Source organism: Achroia grisella, unplaced genomic scaffold (assembly GCF_030625045.1).
Source record: "Achroia grisella isolate CSIRO2021 unplaced genomic scaffold, CSIRO_AGI_Agris_v1 utg319, whole genome shotgun sequence".
Classification (NCBI taxonomy): domain Eukaryota; kingdom Metazoa; phylum Arthropoda; class Insecta; order Lepidoptera; family Pyralidae; genus Achroia; species Achroia grisella.
This window is the reverse complement of record NW_026712795.1, coordinates 31104-52430: the sequence shown is the minus strand read 5'-3', so window position 1 is coordinate 52430 and position 21327 is coordinate 31104. Positions and strand designations below refer to the sequence as shown.

General features: G+C 32.5%; 1 protein-coding gene across 1 annotated transcript in view; it reads left to right on the top strand.

Annotated features, from left to right (window-relative positions):
* Positions 1-21327, top strand: part of LOC131843529 (WW domain-containing protein tag-325-like) — a 67578-nt gene that overhangs the window by 37451 nt on the left and 8800 nt on the right. The window contains exons 3-8 of the mRNA XM_059192195.1: positions 4235-4373; positions 5480-5694; positions 7896-8042; positions 8826-8938; positions 11437-11551; positions 13020-13137. Of these exons, the coding sequence (XP_059048178.1) occupies positions 4235-4373; positions 5480-5694; positions 7896-8042; positions 8826-8938; positions 11437-11551; positions 13020-13137 (847 nt within the window). The remainder of the gene's footprint in view (positions 1-4234; positions 4374-5479; positions 5695-7895; positions 8043-8825; positions 8939-11436; positions 11552-13019; positions 13138-21327) is intronic.

The window sequence follows — 21327 nt, the reverse complement described above, 5'->3', positions numbered from 1 at the left end:
TGTACATATAAAATTTCATCAAAATCGGTCAAGCTGTTTCCGAGGAGTATAAACACGAAACCTGTATAAACACGAGAATTTTATATATTGGATAATATATATTGATTATTTGACGCGGTTTTAATTTATATTTTAAAATCTGTTTGTCGTTTGTTGCTCGGGAACTCAGTTGAAAAACTTTCTAGTTTCGAGTTGAAATATGTACAGTATTATCAAAAATAGTTTTTTTATTCGACAATAAAGTAAAAATTATGAATATTTCTCTGCACCATTACCTAATTAAACATTAAATATTGAAGAACATGTAAATAGTTTAAAATTATAAAAGCATACTGCTGATAAAACAATATTTCACCACAAACTATGACGTTATGATGCTTTTTTTTATTTATTCGGGTCAGCAAACAATATGTTACTTAAAATGTGTATGTAACTTAAAATAGATATTTCATATTAACTTACAATATAGTATACAGCTTTTTAATTTCGTGCTACTAAGCTTCACTTGACCTCGGTGGTTTAGCATTTAGCACACTGCTTTACGTCCGATGGTCGCGGGTTCGATTCCTCGCACGGCACAAACATTTGTATTCGTGAGTACGATTGTTTGTATCAGTCTGGTTGTTTTCTATGTAAAATATGTATTTATTTACGAAAAAAATCTATGTATTTGTATCGGTTATCTAGTACCCATAACACAAGCTTTTAGATAGCTTAACTTGGGTCTAGATGGCGCTGTGTGAATTGTCCTGAGATTATTAGTATTATTATTATTACATTGGACTAGCAATTTCCGCCCGCCGAGATTAGCTAGCCAAAGCTAGATAATTGATACAAATACATAGATTTTTTTTGTAAATACATACATATTATAATCAGAAAACACCCATATCGATACAAACAATCGTACTCATGAATAGAAATGTTTTTGCCGTGCGAGGAATCAACCCGCGACCATCGGCGTGCTAAACCGCTAGACAAACGAGGTCTCCAATATGGTTACTTAATTTCATGAAATAGAAGTGACTAGTGAATGGGAGACGTAATAAATATTTTAGTGGTCGTCATTAAAACTATTTAAGTGTATGCAATAATCAGTGAATGCGTAATAAACAGATAACATAAGGCGAACACTTCCTAACAAACGCCCCACCAATGATAAGGGCCGACTAGTGATGTCACTCCACATACACTCGATGATATTATCGATAAACGTTATTGATACCATAGTCTATTGCTTGAAAGTTCGATGACCTCTTTAGACCACTTGGCGCGAATGACTGTTTTGGTATTGTTTAAACTAATTAAATTCTTGGTCTCTTGCATACAATATGTATTATGGAGATATTTTCGCAGGGTTAGTAGTAATATTTAATCACACATTTGACACATTTATAGTGGGACCTTAGAGTGGGAAGAATCATCTTATTTAAATAGATCTTATTGTTCTGTTGGTGATGAAATAGAACTAAAATAGAATTACGGTATCTATTTAAATTCACGACGCCCACAATACTTACCCGCTTGCCGCGTCGATATCGCTTCGGTATTGTCCTATTTATCGACAACTTTCTATCGACTTTTGGCGTCACTAAAACAATATCAGAACTTCATATTATTATGCTGGAGTCGTATACTCAGTGTGTCAATTCAACCATGCTGCAGGCATACCTACCGCAACACTATTTTTCCTTTAAACAATTTACCTCTCCAGATCTAACTGTGTTTAGTCACCTCATACAGTCGTGTTTAACATGTTAATAAGTATAATTAGTGAATGTGATAATTATACAGTCCGGTTATAAAGATATGAATGTATTCAAGTTATCAAGAGGGAAAACATGGTTCAAAGAGGTACGCGCTCCTTCCGACATCCTGTACACATAAAGAATTCGAAATTTGAATAAATTAAATGTGCTGTGTATTGTATGTGTATTATTAATAATTGTTTGTGTAGTGTTGTATCGTGATTGAATATGGATGTGTAGTTTATCTTTGAATATAAATAGATATCCACGTTTATGAAGTGTAATGATTGAATGGAGCAATTATTATCCTTGTTATCAGATACTGAATGAAACATGCATGTAATAATGATGGTACTGGTATTTAGTTTTATACACGCTACCACAATACTGGAGATATTAAAGATTCTAATAGTTTAATAGTAAAAAGTCATTTCAAAATAGTCAAAAGGGTGTTATATACTTACAAGTCATTCTATAGAGTCCATGTGTCATAGCAAATAAACGTAATTCCAATAAATATTCTATTTAATTTCATAATAATATCACTCAGACCAATACAGTCATACTTATGAATACAAATGTTTGTGTTGTGCGAGAATTGAACCAGCGATAATTGAAAGTAATACTAAAATCGCTAACCTCGTAGTCGTCATTTGAAGTCTGGTTCTAATATAGATTTAAGTCAGATTTCATTAGTTAATTGGACCTAGTATTGTATGTATAAGTGAAAGTAAATCGACTTCAATTTAGTACTTTTTTTCATTCACCATGTTTGATTTGTATATTCATCATATAAGCTACATTATTATCACAATTATAACATATATAACGACATTTAATTTATTCAGTTTTATGTAGTAGTTTAAATTATTTATTTATTTATGAACACAGCGCCATCTAGCACCAAAGCTAGTAGTTGTTCTATGGGTACTAGATAACTAATACTTAAATATATATACATAAAAACAAACATGAAATATTTTTTTGTAAATATGTACTTATAATACGTATGACAACGCGAATAATAAAAATGATATGCATTATTCAATCTACCCACTATGAGGCAGGGCAGGCCACTGCCATACAAAGATCGCCAGATGTATGTGTATTATTATGTATATGTATAGCGATATATTTATGTATTTAACCATACTTATTTGTATGTGTATATACACATAGTGTCATACATACTATATATTCGGCCTCGATCCTGTTTTCGCACACTTAAGTGTGCGAAATTTCATAAACGTCCCAGCGCACAATTATCGCATAATGTTTTCGCTACACGTATTAATATACTGAACGAAAACATTCTTTCTCTGTCAGTCGGGATAAACCGTTATGAACAATAATGTTCAAGCACCGTCATTGTGCCTCGACTAGATATACATGGCCATATGACCAGGACAATCGTATTTTCCTCAATTAATGTTAAATTTTATATTTGAATGCAAAATAATGGCGACCGTCACCACAAACTGATGGAGATAGAACAATAGCTCTACATAAAAACAATTCATTAAAAAATCAAAATATCATTATTTATGTAGGTCTATTACAGACTGTTAAGATATGTCAAATTTACCATCAGTTCGGAGACCTTTCAAGCTGAGAAGAACTGACAAGAATCTCTTATTCTTTTCAAATATTGTTGTACATGTTTACAATAATACAAATCCATTTTTAAATTGAAATTTGAGATGCGATTAATTGAGATATAACTGTACAGAGTAAGAAGTTGCTACATTTTAATCGTCAGAAATGGCAATGAATGAATGAATGAATACTTTCTATTGGCGATGTGGTGGACCGAGTTACTGTGCTTCTAATATGGTTGAGTGCAATGATGGCTGGCTCATCCGTCATACCATACTCGGGAACGGGTGTTGATTGTAGGGATTGGTCTGTTCGGGTTACGACCACTAATTAGACTATTTCCTTTTAATAAAATTGCAATATCATATGCCGGTGGTCACACATTTCTGCCTAATTTGAATTGAAAAATTAATCTGTATTTATAATTTTTGTTAACATGTACAACCTCTTTTGAAAGGAATAAGAGCTGAGTTTCTTGTCTGGAAAGCACTCAGAACTATCGGTGATATATCAAATCTAACATATCATAAGATCTGTAGTTGGCCTTCATAAATAAAGACATTTTGATTTGATTTGATTTGATTGGTCCTCTTACAGAAGTGTATGAAAAGTAGAATCGTCGTTACAATAAGTTTTGTTACAAAACAAAATATACTGTTACACGCGTGCTACCTCTTATACCCATATTCGTATTTCGAGAAAACCTCGGCAGGTAGTTCATTCCACAATCTAAGGAAGCTCCTCTGAAGCCGCACTGTCCGAGACCACTGGGGTTGAATTCCCTGTCGATGGGGAGGGGTGCGATGGTAAAAGGCTCATTGCTCTGACTACTGCCATCTGTTTAACAGTCGTGAGTTTATTCATTAATGTATACCGTTTCTTTATTCCAGGAGAGCATACAGGAGAAGCCGTCACCACGGCAGTACGACTGGAGTCCGTCGTCAGAGCGCAGCCGGGCTGAAATCGACAGATGCTTCAGCAATGCGTCTTCGGAGAGCCCGCCGTTCGGCCGGATGAATAAAAGATTAGGTGAGTTTCGATAAATCATATGGAATAGAATAGAATAGAAAATAATTTATTCAAATAAACTTTATTTAAGCACTTTTGAATAAATGGGAAGATGATATTTCCTAAATATTCAATTATTACCAGCTGTATCAAACATAATCCGTAGAGCTATGCTGTAAGCAGTGGCAGTTAGGTACCAAGGGCCCTGGGGCAAATCAAAAAATGGTGCCCCACGGCTCAGCAATGGGGTTTTATTAAAACGCACATATCGTTATCCGTCAAATTGACAACACTGCCACACTGCCCTAAATTCTTACTGTGGCAACCCACAGAAAGAATTTAGGGAAATTCCAAAAGTATAACTTTCGAATTTCTCTCAACTGAGTTGCCATGATTAAAGTCGGGTAGCTACCTGTCATATTTATTTTGAAAGTGAGAGAAATTTTGAAAAGTTCAGTACGATCGAGATTTCCTGGTAAGGGTTTGAGGGCCCTCTGAGCTTGAGGGCTCCGGGGCACCGAAAGTGGAATGTGCTTTGTAACTACCATATATTGCCGAATACTGTAACTACCATATAGTAATTTTTGTAGCTGTGACGTGGTCGTGTGGAATGAGTAGCCAGCCTAGCCCCTAGGTAACTACGCCACTGTTTTTAAGCATCACTTACGAATTCGAAAGTGGAATCCGCGGTAAGATTGTACATTGGTTTTCTATAAAACTCGATAGCGACTGCAGCGCCACACGCTCGAGAGTGGCATGAAGGTAAAACTTCCTTAGTTCAGGAACTTTATATTTGCAAATAGATAAAGTTCTACGCCTTGAGTGGAGCGATGAGTGATATGTGTTGGTAAAACTCTTACAGAATAACAATGCACATCAGACATTTTTTCATATGGCAAGAGGATATTTACCACGATACGATGGCCTCAGTGGTCTAGCGGTTTACCACACCGCCTTAGTTCCGATGGTCGTGTGTTCGATTCCTCGCACGGCACAAACATTTGTTTTCACGAGTATGATTGTATCGGTATACGTGTTTTCTATGTTTGTATTTACGAAAAACAAATAATTTCCTTGTACAAAGTTGGTTATAACAAATTGCTTAATGAACCTTGTTAATATTTCAGGGAACTCAACGGAAACTCTACATTTCCTCAACAATGCTAGAAGACCAACCCATCTCCAGCTGCCAGCGTCGTCGTCTGGCGACAGCCTGGATGTGGAGATCCGGGAACGAGACCTGAGCCATGGAAGGAGTAGAAAGTCCAAGTCTATGATGGCAACGAAGAATAGGATGAGATCTCCGATACCCGCTCCCAGATTGATGCTACATCAGCCTGAAGTAAGAGTAACTACATAACATCCCTATTTTTTAACGTAGAGAAAATATTCATACATTTATTCGACTATTAAAGTCAATAGAAAAGATCTTTTATGGGAATAGGTATAAAAATTTTGAATAAGATACCAAAGGATATACTGGAATTATCCTTAAATAAATTCAAAGCATATTACTCACTAAACGATTACTTGAATGACGATCGTGTGTGGCAATAGTTGTTCATTCACGGGATTTTCATTTAATGTTAGACGTATACACCTATATAAATATAAATTGTAAATAAACTGGCTCATAAAAAATATATATTCAATTGAGTTTCATGCCAGTTCTTCTCAATTGGATCTATATATTGAACTGGACGGTAGGCAAAAATTTTTACGTACAAACGCGGCTAAAATGTCCTACATGAATAAATTATTTTTTAATCTGAATTTGAATCCAACCGACCGGGGGAACGGATGGGGTATGTGAGATTCGTACTCACTAAAAACTCCACGCTGTTCTTCGGTACGCCAAGTTGCATGCCATGGGAAGCACATTTCGTCTGTTAAATAAAAAAGTGCCATTTTTCAAAATTAGCTAGAATTACGTCCTATATAAAAATATAAGTCAATAAAATTAACCACGCCGTCTTAATCATTATCTAAATACTTTTAAAACGATATATAATACTTCTGTGTAAATTTAAAACTTTAAAGGAAAAAATAATTTAATTTAATTAAAAAAATAAAACTTTAAATGCATGTCTTGTAAAATATACATTTTGAATACTGCCATTTTTCTATTTAACCGAAGATTTATATTCTACCGTGACAGCTGTAGCGGTGGCCAGCTATGTGAGGTATTTAGAGCATATTAAATAACATCCTTACAAAATCTTCTTTAAGATTAATCATAGAATAGAATAGAATAGAAAATCATTTATTTAAATAAACTTACATTGAAGCATTTTTTAATAGTCATCATACTTTTTTTAATCTACCGCTCATTCGGAAACCTGTCTCATCACAAGAAGAACGAGAAAGAAACTTGTGTGTTGCTCTTTTAAATAATTTTATTTTTATTTTACAATTTAAGTTTAAGTGTGTGAATACAAACTACCGATTAGAGAATATAATAATAAGTTGTGGTAGCTCAATAGTTAATATTCGATCATAATTAATTTATCATTCAGACTATAGACAATAATATCAAAGACAAATGTGTCAATTTGACCACAGACTAAAAATGAACAAAAGAGTATATATAGGTGTATACGCGCGTCAAATACATGGTATTGTGTGCAATGTTTTATTTTTGTACTTTTTATGAATAATAAAAAAAATATTCTACACTCCTCTATATGAACTGTAAGTGTATAAAATTTCATACTCTTCAGACCGCGCAGTTTTTATAAAGAAGTGTATAAAGTTTTTGCTTTACTTGTTAGTATATAGATAATCCAGGACAATTATATAGCGCCATCTTACTCCGAGCTATGGGTATTAGACAAGGGATAGAAACACTTACAAACATCGTTTTTTTAAACACGTTGAAAACTTCCAGACCATTAAAAACAATCATACTTATGAATACCAATGTTTTCATTGTGCATCGAACCCACGACCATCAAAAGTATGCTGCACCGTTTAATCACCGAGTTCGTTGAACCATTTATATATTCTATGCCACCTTTAATATTAACCCTGTAGATAGTATTCTAAGATTTAATAGATTTAAAAAAAGGTAGATTAAAAAAAATGCCATGTGTATTGAAAAGTGCTTCAATGTAAGTTTATTTGAATAAATGATTTTCTATTCTATTCTAATACTAGCGTATTGAAGCATACATACATACATAATATTGGATGTAGTTTGGAAGCCTAGTGTTTAACTATTCGGCGAACAGACACCAATTCGGATTTTTTTAATTTGATCACTGATGGAGTAGAACCTGACACTTCTTTTAGCGGTGATCAGGTTGCAGAACTTAATATTTGTGGTCTTACACATGATAATGTTAGCGGAATTTTATAGTAAATCCATTAAGTAAGAAATGTATATTATCCGCAAAAAAATAGCAATTAAGTCGAACAAATTCAATATACATATATTCTGTTCACCTTAGATATTTTACTTTTGTTACCTAGTAATATAGTTAGTGAAGCTATATACAGTATATCTAATATACACTGTACTATAATTCCTTGTTCCGTCTACAGATGCAAGTATTCTGCGAAGGTCCAGTGAAACGTACCAAATTCTCAGAAAACGGCAAGAAGAGCAGAAAAAACTGGTGTGAGTGCTATGTGGTGCTGACACAAACTGCACTGGTGTTTTATAAAGACAAGAAGACTTACTTCGCATCTGTAAGTAGACTTTTTAAATAGATGATCATGGAATGATGCACACGCCTGCTCTAACGGTTTACGCTGGCGGGTGTTAAATACAATATATATATATATATATATATATATATTATTGTTTTTTCTTTTTCTTATTGTATTTCTTCTATGTGCACAATAAAGAGTTTATTATTATTATATAATTCAATATAAGTATATTATATATTTCAAATTCAATTCATAATATTTATTAATACTATTGTTGTTCGCGACTTTATTTCCGTTTATATTCGTATCTCGCATGTGTTTTTAGTGATTAAAAAAATGGTTTTATTTACCACACACTATCGTACAATAAAAAATTAACGTGCAGTGTACTGTGCTACCCGAGGAAAATTAAAAAAAAGAAACTTGAGCAAAGGTCTGCAGAGCCTTCAACTATTCAATCCTTCAGCGGGAAAGGCTCTGTGTTTGTATTAATTCATTAGTATTATTATATTTGAAATTGTTTAATAATTTATTTTAACAAAAAGACGACATCTTTTATTGTCTTAACAAAAAACCGGAAGTTGGTCAAGGTGAAATAATCATAGATAATAAAAAATAACAGAGAACACAAAAGTTGTACAGAGTAAGTTACTTTAAATATAGAGATTAATATATTCTAACAATTTACAATTACATCCTTATTGTTCCATAGGTTTTTACGTGAATCTTAATACACAAATAGACAATTTTGTTATTTTCGTTCTAATTATGCAATTAAAATATGTTTTTACATTTTGAATCTTATTTTTATGTTAATAGAGCACACCTCCGAAACCTGGCACGCCTCCGAGCCCGACAGCACCGCGTGCTGAGCTCGTGTTACCATTACGTCACGCCAACGTGGACCTTTGTACGCAGATGCACACTAGAAGGTTTGTAACATTATTTATTTTCTTTCTTCTTCCACATAACATTCTAACATATAATTATTATATTTTTGGTTTATTTATTTTTCTTGTTATGTGACCCCCTCGGGTAAAGCCTTCTTCATGTTCCGCCAACCCTCTCTATCCATGGCAGTTTGCATCCAGCCTTCTCCTGCATTCTTTATATCATCAGCCCATCTTTTTTTGTCGTCCTACTACTCTTTTGCCTGTCGGGCCCATCCATTTTGTTGTTACAATAGTCCACCTTATGTCTTTGTAACGTGCCAAGTGCCCTGCCCAGTTCCATTTTGTTTTAAACTAAACTGGAGTGCATCTCTCTTGTAATAATAAACAATACTAATTTAGTAGTAGAGGATGATAATATGAGCTTGAAATCAAGTCAGTTAGCCAATTTTGGCAAGTGGCAAATAACCACGATGTTTTCTAGGGGGAACCGCGTAGAGATCAACCTGACACAGCACATAGCAATAGAGTTATTATTCCACATTTGTAACAATCTCCTTTTCTCACGACCTACATACTACTATAAATAATATATTACGTAGCGCCACCTCATCACATCATATATGTTGGAGTTCCCATCAATATTGTAGAAAAAATCCGATATTTTAAAAAGATATTAAAAGAAGGTAGTTTGTGTTTAGTACTAATGAAGTACCCAATGTAAAGATTATTACAAATATTGTAAATAGCGCCATCTAGTATTTATAGACCAACCTACTACACTGACTTATACGGTCTATAAATACGGAGGTCGGTAGTTGAATAATCCTCTTTCGTTGGGTGAGCCGCGGCATTCAGTCGGCAAGCGCAGAGCGTGCCGGTTGTGTTTTGGATACTAAAGTGAATTGTATTAGGAATGGATTTATCCCGGTCTTAGTTGGGCTTGGGGGGAAGCTGCAAGTAGTGTGTTAATGCATTCTAAAAAGGCCTTTTAAACCTACACCTGTGTCACAAGTCACGGGCGCTACTTGGAGTTTCCCTTAGGGTAACCGGCTTCAAATTCTAAGTCTTCATCAGTGTGCTTACATATATGACTACAGTGATGAGGATAACCATAAATGAATACATTAGAGGAAGTATGAAAGTGGCACCGGTGTCAGAGAGGTTGAAGAGTAATCGTCTATCATGGTATGGACATGTAATGCGTAGGAATGAAGATAACATTTTAAGAAAGGTGTTATATATGAATGTGGATGGTTATAAGGGCAGAAGAAAGCCGAAAAAGAGATGGATAGACTGTGTGAAAGATGATATGGTAAGAAAGGAGGTAAATAACGAGATGACTGCGAACAGGGATGAATGGAAGAGAAAAACATATTACGCCGACCCCAAATAAATGGGATAAGGAAGAAGCCGATGATGAGTGATGAGGTTACCCACTGCGCTACAGTGTCGGCCAGACTCCTATTCTATTGTTGTACGTAACTCAGTGCAAAGTCTATCTGGATAAAATAAATTATTCATATGGAAATCCATTCAGGATTTGATAAACAGTCTTATATTGATGTCCTTATCGCACACATGAGACCATTGATTACGGAGACTGATTAGACTATTTGCTTTTACAATATCATATGCTGGTAGTCACTCTATTTGAATGTAAAAATGAATCTGTATTATTGTAAACATGTACAACATTTATTTGAAAAGAATACGAGCTGAGTTTCTTGTCAGTTCTTCTCATCTCGATATCATTCCGAACTGACGGTAGATTTGACATATCATAAGTCTGAAATAAACCTACATGAATAAAGATATTTTGAATTGAATTGAACTGGTTGTTACTTGATTGCCACAATAAAAAAAAACACGAGTACCTTCTGAGCCGGATATTCTACACCTCAGATAGGTATAACTCTAATAACTGATAAATTTGATAAGAATTATTGTTATTTAATTATTTTTATATAAATATGATTGTGAAATAAATTTTAGATATATCTTTACTTAGTACAAAATGAAATCGTTTCCGCTGTCTGCTCGCTTTGATCTTTTAAACTACGCAACGTATTTTAATGCGGTTTTTAGCTATAGATAGACTGATTCAGATATATAGCTATATAGATCTTCCTCCTCGAGTCCCCACGCGGTTCCCTCTGGAAACCATCATGATACCTCATGAATTTGTCATAATAGGCTAACTGACCTGACCTCGTCTTCATCTTATCATCCTCCACGGGTGCCCCGCCAGCGTATACCATTAGCGCAGGATAGTGCACCATTCAATATTCATATTTGTAAAACAAAATAGTTTTGTCTGTAATAGCTGAGACGGCGGTTTCACTCGCATGTAATTTATAGTCTGTGTTATTATATATATAGTTATAAGCTATATCACTGTAATGTTTCAACAAAATTCGTTCAGTATTCTGCGTGAAGGACTCAGATCCATTCATACCAACAAACTTTCATTTATAATATTAATAAGATTTATGTAATAGTGCAATAAAGAATATATGTATAATTTTATTTTTGTGCAGATATTTAAAATCAATAGTGATCACGGTCGGGCGGGATCAGTACCTCATACAAGATGAATGTGAATCTATCGCCAAGAATTGGTATAACAAAATAAAACAAATAATTTACAAAATGGTAAGAAAATTTATATTACTCGGAAGTGTATAGAAGAACATATAATAATAATAATAATAATCCTGGACAATTCACACAGCGCTATCTAGACCCAAGCTAACCAAACTTATGTTAAAGCTAGAAAACTGATACCAATACTTAGATATTGATTTTGTAAATACATAATATACATAAAAACAGCCAGTATTACTGTTATGTACTTGTCCAGCAATAAAGATAGGCTACATAAAGTAATGAAGAGTTAGGTGTTGTTTTTGTAAATTCATACATAATATACATGAAAAATCATACTTTTGAATACAAATGTGCGTATTGTGCGAGGAATCGAACCCATGGCGAACGGAATTAAAATGGTGTGGTAAACCGTTACGCCACCGAGGCTGTCATAAAGAGACAAGTGTACAATTTTAGTAATGAAATTGTTACGGCAAATAAACTGTTAATCCATCGGATGGAAAGTAACATCGACTACATGAACAGCATAACAAATTATATGACGATTCAAACTTCTCATGCTTCCCCAATCTTGAGGACTAAGTTATCTAATACCTTATAATTTACTGCCATATCTCAACTTTAAAATTAGAACACTTCTTGCAAAATAAGCAAGAAGTAGAGATATCCATGCAAAAGATATAAGGACTGATATAATTGCTGCTGATCAAAAATTAATAAAAAATATCTATGAATGTTAAAAATATATTGGTATATTATTGACGGCCTCGGTAGTCTAGCGGTCTACCACACCGCTTTACATCCGATGGTCGCAGGTTCGATTCCTCGCACGGCACAATTGTATTCATGAGTGTGATTGTATCGGTCTGGGTATTTTCTATGTATAATATGTATGTATTTACGAAAAAAAAATATCTATGTATTTGTATCAGTTGTCTAGTACCCATAACACAAGCTTTAGTTAGCTTAACTTGGGTCTAGATGGCGCTGTGTGAATTGTCCTGAGATTATTATTATTATTTTTTTTTTATATGTATTATATATCTCCCATTGATGGGGTAATAGACTGATCATTGCGGGTAAAAATCACCAAACAATGACAGTATAAATTATGAATGATGAGGATGGATAATTTTTTTATTATTATTATATTCGATTAGATGCTATAAAGCACAGTATGCTTGTACAAATGAATTCAGCTTTACTAATTTATTGTATTTAGAGCAAGAAAGACGAAAATTAGAGTTATGGTTCTGTACCACGTTAATAACTATGTTAGCGTGATAAAGAACCCTAATGTGGTTTTCAATAAGACCAATTTAGCAAATCATGTACTTAATTCTACGGTAGATAATATAATGTATCCTAATGTAAAATTATAAAGAAAATGTTAAGCTTCTGTTAGAAGCATATTGTAGTAAAATAAAGATAGTTTATATAATCAAGCTATAGTAATATTATAGATGATGGAACAAAAATTCAATGTACATAACTATGTATATTTTATAAACAGGGTCCTCCAGCGTCGGAAGAAAGCTTACCACCACCAATTAAGAATAGCAGCACGGATCTAGAAAGTCTGGGTAGAACTCCTCCACCATCCAGACATAATAATAGAAACAAAAGCAAAGGTGAGTTAGAAATTTAAATTGCTCTGCATTGGAAAATTTAGTAATAAGTTGGGAGCTTATAATTTTGCCATTGAAAGTCACAAGTCGCTGTATCATCAAATCATTTCATCTCATTATCTATGGAAGTAATATGTGGAAATTTGGACATGCAACGTTAATACCAGGTAAATTAGGTTGATTTTGCATTTAGGTTTTCAACATTTGTATAATACTACATCACTTTGACTAATAAGTGAAGATGAAGAAGTTACAATAAGAGTATTATACAAATAAATGTGAGTAATTGATTTTTATATTATTTTTAATGTCTAAACAATAATGTAGGTCCCAAAATTAACCCTTGTGATACTCCACCATATTAATGATTGTTACCCCGAGCTCTAACTGCAAAATTAAAACAAATTGAGGAAAAGTATAAGCATAATAACATAAAATCTCTAATATAAAGGTAAAAATTAAGCAAATAATTTCAATTTACTAATTAAAGAAATACCTACAAAAATTAGATTTCAGAATGTTTGAATAATTTGATTATTTAAATGTTTTATATTGAATTTTGATTTTAATAAATAGATTAGTGCATATGTCATATATTAATCTTTCTTTACTAATATACAAAATTTTTACTATGATACTAATGAACATAATATACCCAAAATGAATTAGATTGTAATCATTTTGTGCGTCAGTGTGTTACAAAAAAAGTACAGCGAAGAATATTTCTGTCATTATTATTTTAATATTCTGATTGTTTTTCATATTTTATTATTGTCAGTTGTGATATTATATCTATTTATATAAATAAACTAACATACCTATCTAATCATTTAGCAAATTGATTATTATATCTGGGGGATATAATTATGTCTCGACTATAAGTAATATATCCATAACCACGCCTAAAAAAATAATGAAGAGGCGGTAAAATGGACTAATTAATTGCATAGATTATTGACTTCATTATGTACTTATATAGTAATAGCTTATTTATGTACAATGACGTCCTAAAAAATTAATTAAAGCTTATTATTTTAATTGACGTCAGTTCATTGGTTAATCTGTTGGCGATTACTTAATGGCTTCAACATTTTCACAAATAGCACATATTTTATTTATTATATCATTATTAACTTCCCTGTTGCTAGCTAGCATATTTTAATTTGTATTTACATGTAAACATATAGCCTATTTTTGTTTGACACAGTCAAATATAAAACTATTATTTATATTCTTATTACATTCATTACTGGTGTTTATAATAGTCTGTACGAATAGATGCTGAAACGTTGTAAGGTTTCTAATATGCTTTCTTAATACAGTAACCTCTTTAGGATTTTAATTGGGTACCTCCCTTTCACCAATTTCAGGCAGATTTGTAAGATATGTTTTTGTTGAAGGGTTAGTCGTAAAGGGGTAAAGGGTGATCCAGTAATTTCACAGCTATAAGGTTAACTTTGTCTTTCAAAATGATAATCATGGTACCATGAACATCGCATGATGATGTGATACCCGTAGACAACGGTTACGGAACACTTAGCATTTGGACTTACTTTAACTAACGAATTTTTTTCGATTCTATTTATTACTTAAAAAAATAGGATAAAGTTTAAATTAGTCTCATATTTTGCCTTCGCTCTTCCTTCAATTGAATACAAACTTAGTATCTTGTCCATTCTTACGATTATATTTATATTGTTAATGAGGCGGTTAAATAAATATAATGCTATTAAAAATTAATTTTGAATATACACAATATATATTCAATGAATTTTTAATTGTCTACCACCAATGATTTGACCACAATATCCATACAGATAGTGTGGTCAAATCATTGGTGGCATAGAATATTGTAAGGCAACTGATACGCCAACTCATTCAATTTACAAACAATGCAGCCTATTATGTATTTTAGAGACCCATATTATATATACCTTCTATAGATTAACATGCATATGAAATAATAATATAAGTTGTCTGTGTGGTCACTGATGATGTCAATCTGAAACGGTAGCGCCGATACATCACCCCCCTTGCTAGTAGTCCTCCTTCATGAAGGTGGGCAACATCTTGATGGGCCACAAACGTTTTCAAACTTGCGTTGTGACTCGACTCCAACTGCGTCACCCTCAAAGTCAGGTTACTCCTGGTCCGTCTGTATTCGACAATGTCTGTGCTGTTTAATGGCGTATAGTAGACGGGAAACTGTCTAACTGTTCTGTCAGCTTTAACTAATCGGTTATTGATAAGGCTTATGTTTGATAAAGACTGACATGACTGATTTTGTCTGCTACTACTACTTGATACTAAACTAGGTTTTTTACCGATGTGTTGTTTACACACCAAATAGGATGCTGAGCGGAGCGCGTTTACCCTTTAAAATTGAATAATTTTCAGTAGCGCGTAAATATTTTCCAATCTAAGGCAACCTTGGACTGGAAAATACACCCTTTAAAATACCCCAAAACTCTCAAAACCCTCAAGGACCGATCGGAATTTTTTTGAGTGGTCTCCATTGGTCATGCCGTTTCGGAGGAGTATCGTTACAAAGAGTGCAAATCTGATATCTAAGATCGCTAAGCGCCTCGCCCCTCCACTCAATTAATATGAATAATTTTTTAGACCTCACACGTAGTCATGACGTATATTATGTAGGTTTATATAGTAGGTTTATATATAGATATACATATCCTATATTCAGTTGAACTGCAATCGTGTCCAAAGTACGGTTCACTTGTAACTATATTACTCTTTACAATTGTTATAAATCTGTTTAACAAATTTTGTATCAGGAACATCTTAGTTCATAACTCAAATTGTTATTATGCGGAACACTAGTGAAATTCTACCCATATATTTCGTCAGTTCGTTCATTTGGAAAGGTTAGATAAATTTTTTTTATATATATGCTAGAATAAGTTCAAACCTCAATAAAAGTCTGCCTGGATGTACGTGCCTGACTAAAGGATCAGGAATAATGCTCGCAATCGTCGAACTTGCTTAAATAGGTGAATAAAAGTACAGTAAACAAGAGATATATATTCTTTTGGCTTATTCATAACATTTCCTATTATATTGTTCCCATTTGTCTGACCGCAAGACTGTGTTATATGTATGGATAAAATTCTATTTTTGGTCCAGAATATGATCTATTTGCGTAGCAAATTTCATTCGAATTCGTCCAGAAATGTTCACGTGCGTATGTGAAAATTACATGGAGAACACCAGTTCTTCTCAACTGAAGTAGCATAGTAAAAATAAGTATATTAATTACTTTTATAAATTTGAATATTTAAAAAAATAACATAGCATTACGTTTAAAATGTTCAAAGTATTGAAAATCCTTTGTCTGCATAACTAATGTCATATAAGGACGTTGCCTAAATAATCGGTTGCAATAGGCTTTATTCAATAAACATTTCTTAATAAAATATTTGAGTTCAGTTAAAGTATTACGTGAAATTTAATACCTATTCCAAAGAAGATATATTAACTTTATCTAAATGAAATTTAGTGTCTGAAAGCTTATTGCTTAGCATACTTACGAACTTAGCAACTGTATTAGTGGAATTAGAAACAAAATTGTTTATTATGTGTATTTAGTATAACGAAAATGATTGTCAAACACAACTGGGACAATAATGTGAGACATCGAAAAGGTCTTCACTCGGTATATGCTGTGACGAGGTGCCACGACACTGGTATTCTTGTTGTGATATTATGCTGGTAATTACGTATAACCTTAGAATCTAATTGTTTCTTAAACAACAACCAGAAAACCCCAATCTCAGGTTGAGTTACTGTTAATTATATCGAAAACATAATTGTAATGGTTAACTTTTGTTCGCATCCAGTTTTCCTAATCATGACGAATACGTTTCTCAGTATTATGAAGTTGTTTTCCTCGTTCTGTTCGATTGTTGCCTCTGTGGGCAGCTTCTCGTGATTTGCGTTAGAATCCGTACATTGTGTTCTAGAGCTTTGTTGAAGTTATACGGAAGTGTACGCTAAATTATATAATTTTTGTTCGTCTATAACAAACATTTCATACGCTTTGTAACCATTTTGTTTATACTTATCATTTTTCTTACAACATCGGGTGTATAAATTTAGATATTACTGTCCAGTTCAATATGTTTTAGTACTTTTTATATTGCATTACTTTTAAGACGTGTTAAAATAATTAATCCAACTAAACAAGGAATTACTTAATTAATTTGTATCGCTCGTTTTTGTGCGGTTGGTAACAGTGGATGTGACGTCATTTAAATATTATATACCAACCTCTATATAATTAAAAGAGGATACAGTGGCACAGAAAGTATCCTTATAGCACTCGTTGGTCGTTCATCTTGCAAAACATGACCATCTTGTGTGGGTGTGTGGGCGATGGGTTCCGACGGCTCAATTCATGTAAGTCACTTTAAAGTTCCCTGATAAAGATGGCCTCGATGGTTTAGCAGTTTTGCACATCGCCTTGGTCGCTGGTTTGATTCCTCGCATGGTAGAAAAGTTTGTATTCATTAATATGATTGTTTATATCGGTCTGGGTGTTTTCTATATATGTTTTGTGAGTATTTACAAAAAAAATATGAGAGTTTTTGCGATATTTTTACCCGTTATTTTACTGCTATATCTCAGCGTTTAAAGTCAATGATAGCGTACAAAGTAATCCACTTGGCGGCCAAAATAGACGGGATAAAAAGAATTTCTATAATCACCTTTATATGGATTATATTATGGGATTAGTGAACGGGTGCTGCTTGTAGGGACATGTCTGCTCTGATAACTATGACTGATTTATTTTGTCACTCAGGTAATTATTTATTTATGAATTTTTTGCTATTTGTAATCACGTAAAATTCTTAAAGTAGCAATATTTATTTAAAAGAGAACACGCAAGTTTGATGCCCATTCTTCTTGTGTTGAGTCTGCGTTCCGAATAAGTAGTAATATAAAAAAATATGACATTTCAAAAATGCTTATAAATTTATATGAATGATTGTTTCCGAATGACTGATTTAAAAAAATAACTATGACTATTTTAAAGTGCGGGAATTAAGATTATTTCAATTCTATTCTATTATTATTTAAATTAAAGGAGAAAGTCTTGATAATTACATTCATTGACGTTATTGTTGATTAACTATTGATGTTATCGGTACATAGTGCGATGTTATTACGTACGTAAATACTTATTTGTCACTGATATTGTTTTATGTATATATAGTTCAGACTAGTCATCAAATCATGACAAAATTCGTAGCGTCATGTCGGGTCGGTTATTTCGTAATCCTAATATTTGTTTGTTTGTTACGGTTTTACTTGTCCTTAGCATTTAGGATGAAGAAAAGGCTAGGCTACTCTTTTATGATTTCAAACATGATCATGCAGACCAAGTCGTGTACTGAAGCTAGTGAAGTAGTAGGTTTATTATTGTGCCCACAATTTCATACAAATTCACTTTCACATATAATAAACTAGGCTAAAATTATCTTGTTAAAAGAAGAACAGGCAAGTATCATGATCATTCTTCTTGTGATGATTCTGCGGTCTGAATAGTGGAATAAAAATTTATGACTATTCAAAGGTTTTCATTTAAAAATTGGTTGGAGGAATTAGGTTGAAAATTTCTCAGAATATATTGTTATGTATGAGAAATTAATATCCAAACGAGTAATCATTTTTGACACTATATTGCAAAATACTAGCTACTAATTTTATGAATTATTTATTCATAATCTTTATTGCACCAAATACAGAAAATAATTAAAATGGTATAATACATTACTTTGTAATTTTGTTATTGTCAATTTTTTATGTTTAATTTGTTAGGACAGTTTTGAACTTTTTTTTCTCTTTAAATTTTGAACTTAGCAAGCTTAAATGCATTGTCGTTGGTTTTTTATTTTTACTTTTTTTTTTTTGTTTTAAAGCTATATCAGAATAGCAGGGAGGGTGGGCTCACTGCCCCCATCTGAGTTGCATATCATTTTGTGTCAATTAATTTTATTATAAACCTCTCAAGTTTTATTATAAGCAGCCATTGTAATAGGTTATTATTTGAAACAAATTAAAACGTTAATGATTAATCACTAAGCAATTTCTTCCAGACTACCTTTGTGTGGATAGAGAAAGTAGAGGTAACAAAAGAATAGCTGGGAAAAATAATAAATTGTTTCGTATTTTTTAAATTCGTCTTTGCAGTTTGTTTATGGTCAATAAATGGCGTCGACAAATTACACAAAAATTCATAGGCTCTGCTAGTATAGACAAGTATCGACAATGATAATGGTATTTTTAATTATTCACACAACTATGTTATCGGCTTTTGATAAACCTAGATATTGTATCAAGCAGATTAGACTTTGCAGTCTTTACTGCAGTACTTATACAATTATTAATCGATTACAAGTCGATGTAACATACGTGCACTGTAAGAACTTTATGGTGAAATTATTAAACATTTTTTATTACTGTTAAAATCAGCAATCGATCGATTAGTACCGTGATTGATCAAATACAAAATTCGTGCAGTGTAAGAACTTGATAGTGAAGTTATTCTATAGTTTGTCACTTTTATAATAAATCAAAATAACCTGTTGATTAGTGCCATATTTGAATCGAATATAAGTTAAATATAAAATTCGTGCAGTGTTAGAACTTTATGGTGAAATTATTGTATAGTTTTTAATTAGTTTTATAATCTTTAATCGATTGATTAGCACCATGTTTGAATCGAGTAACCAGAGAATATATGAAAAGTGCCGTTTAAGAACTATATGGTGATATTGTTATGTAAATGGTTACCAAAATGAATAGTCAGACAATGGTGTTGAGAACTGAAATTCAGGTGCCGGGAAACTCTTCGAAAATAAGCCCAATTAAACATCGGCCGTCCAGGCTGAACAAGTTATTTGGATCTCAATATTTTTATAGGAAAAGCTTCATTATTCGTATGTTTATCAATTTATTTTTTTGTTTTACCTGCGTTATATAAACAACCATCCATTGTTATTATATTATATTATATTATAAATTATTTCCGATTTATATACGGACCGAATATATATTATGTATACAGACATATGTATATTGTAAATACACGGTAGTGTTTATAAAATTAGAGATGTCGTATTTTTTATGCTTTATTTTAAAATAATTATTTGATTCCTAGAAACTATAAGTGCGCGCAATTTTCCTAAAAAGGGGTAGGTACAAAGATTTTCTTTCATGTATTACGTACGTGTTAATATATAGATGAGATATAAATCTGACATTAATATATCGAACGACTCCATCTGTTCTTTTGAGACAAAAGGTTCTTCGCTACATTGGCCATGTTATAAATTCTAGCCTCTATTTTATGGAAAGCGGTAACCGTCGCTATATACATAAATATATTTTTATATACATTTAATCGTATATATATATGTTTATATATATATTTAAATGTATTATATTATACATATTTCTCCAAATCATATAAAATTTTTATGGAACCAACAAGGTAAGACTTTTTTCTCTTGTTGCGTCTCAATTACGTATAAGATTACACTTTAATTCCACGTGGCTATAAATATACTTATATCTGAAATTAGGCTGCACTACGTATCCAACGCGATAACTTTTTATCGATATCGATAATAGATAATCTATTTATCTTTCTCCAATACATAAAATCATTATAAAACATCTCACTTTACAAGAGATACGTCTATTAAATATTCAAGTTTTACAACTAAACAGCGTATGACCACGCGATTCAGTGACTTAAAATCAAACCTATTTACTAATACATTGAGTGCAAAATGTAAAGGACTTCCTACAAGGTAATTAATGAAATATTTACTTCTACAATGTCTACAGTGTCTTAATCAATGGATAATGGTTCTAAATGTTTGTCAATAATGTACGCCGACTCGGTTTTCTCTGATCCAACATTCAGAAATGCTATTGTGTCATTGTTTCTGTTTTATCTCTAGATATCACGATTAAATCCACTTCTATAAAGTATTATCTTGGGCACGGAATTACAACGTTTCTTTAAATAAATCTTATCTGGTATTTCATACTGTTCCGAATACTTTAGATACACGTACATCTAACTCTTTCAAACGTTAAATAATCATTGTATTAAAAACATATCTAATAACCTTATGAATGTCAACTAATAACATGAAATCAATGCTT